Here is a 309-nt window from a genome sequence, read left to right as displayed (position 1 = left end):
ACCCCCCCGCCCCTCCCCGCTGCGCCCTCCTCCCGTCCTGCGGCCAAAACCCGGGTTGTGTTTGCCCAGGGCGCAATGAGAAAGGGCAGCTGGGCCACGGCGATACCAAGCGGGTGGAAGCCCCGAAGCTCATCGAGGTGCTGGGGGGCGAAGCCATCGTGCTGGCGGCCTGCGGCCGGAACCACACCCTGGCGCTTACAGGTACTGGAGGGGAGGGTTTATTGTTTATTTTCAGGGAAATTGCCTGAAATTGGGCCGTTTTGCCCCAAAACGCCACTTTTCTTTTTTTTTTTTTATCATTTTGCACCG

The 309-nt window shown here is 59.5% G+C and overlaps 1 protein-coding gene across 1 annotated transcript in view; it reads left to right on the top strand.

The window, feature by feature from the left end:
- The window catches only part of RCC2 (regulator of chromosome condensation 2), a gene marked incomplete at both ends in the record, with an annotated part of 1,895 nt that overhangs the window by 1,404 nt on the left and 182 nt on the right, over positions 1 to 309 (top strand). The window contains one exon of the mRNA XM_010150306.1: positions 70 to 211. Within this exon, the coding sequence (XP_010148608.1) occupies positions 70 to 211 (142 nt within the window). The remainder of the gene's footprint in view (positions 1 to 69; positions 212 to 309) is intronic.

This window comes from Eurypyga helias, unplaced genomic scaffold (assembly GCF_000690775.1).
Source record: "Eurypyga helias isolate BGI_N326 unplaced genomic scaffold, ASM69077v1 scaffold33794, whole genome shotgun sequence".
Lineage (NCBI taxonomy): Eukaryota > Metazoa > Chordata > Aves > Eurypygiformes > Eurypygidae > Eurypyga > Eurypyga helias.
The sequence above is the reverse complement of the archived record's forward strand: the minus strand, read 5'-3'. Positions and strand labels throughout refer to the sequence as shown.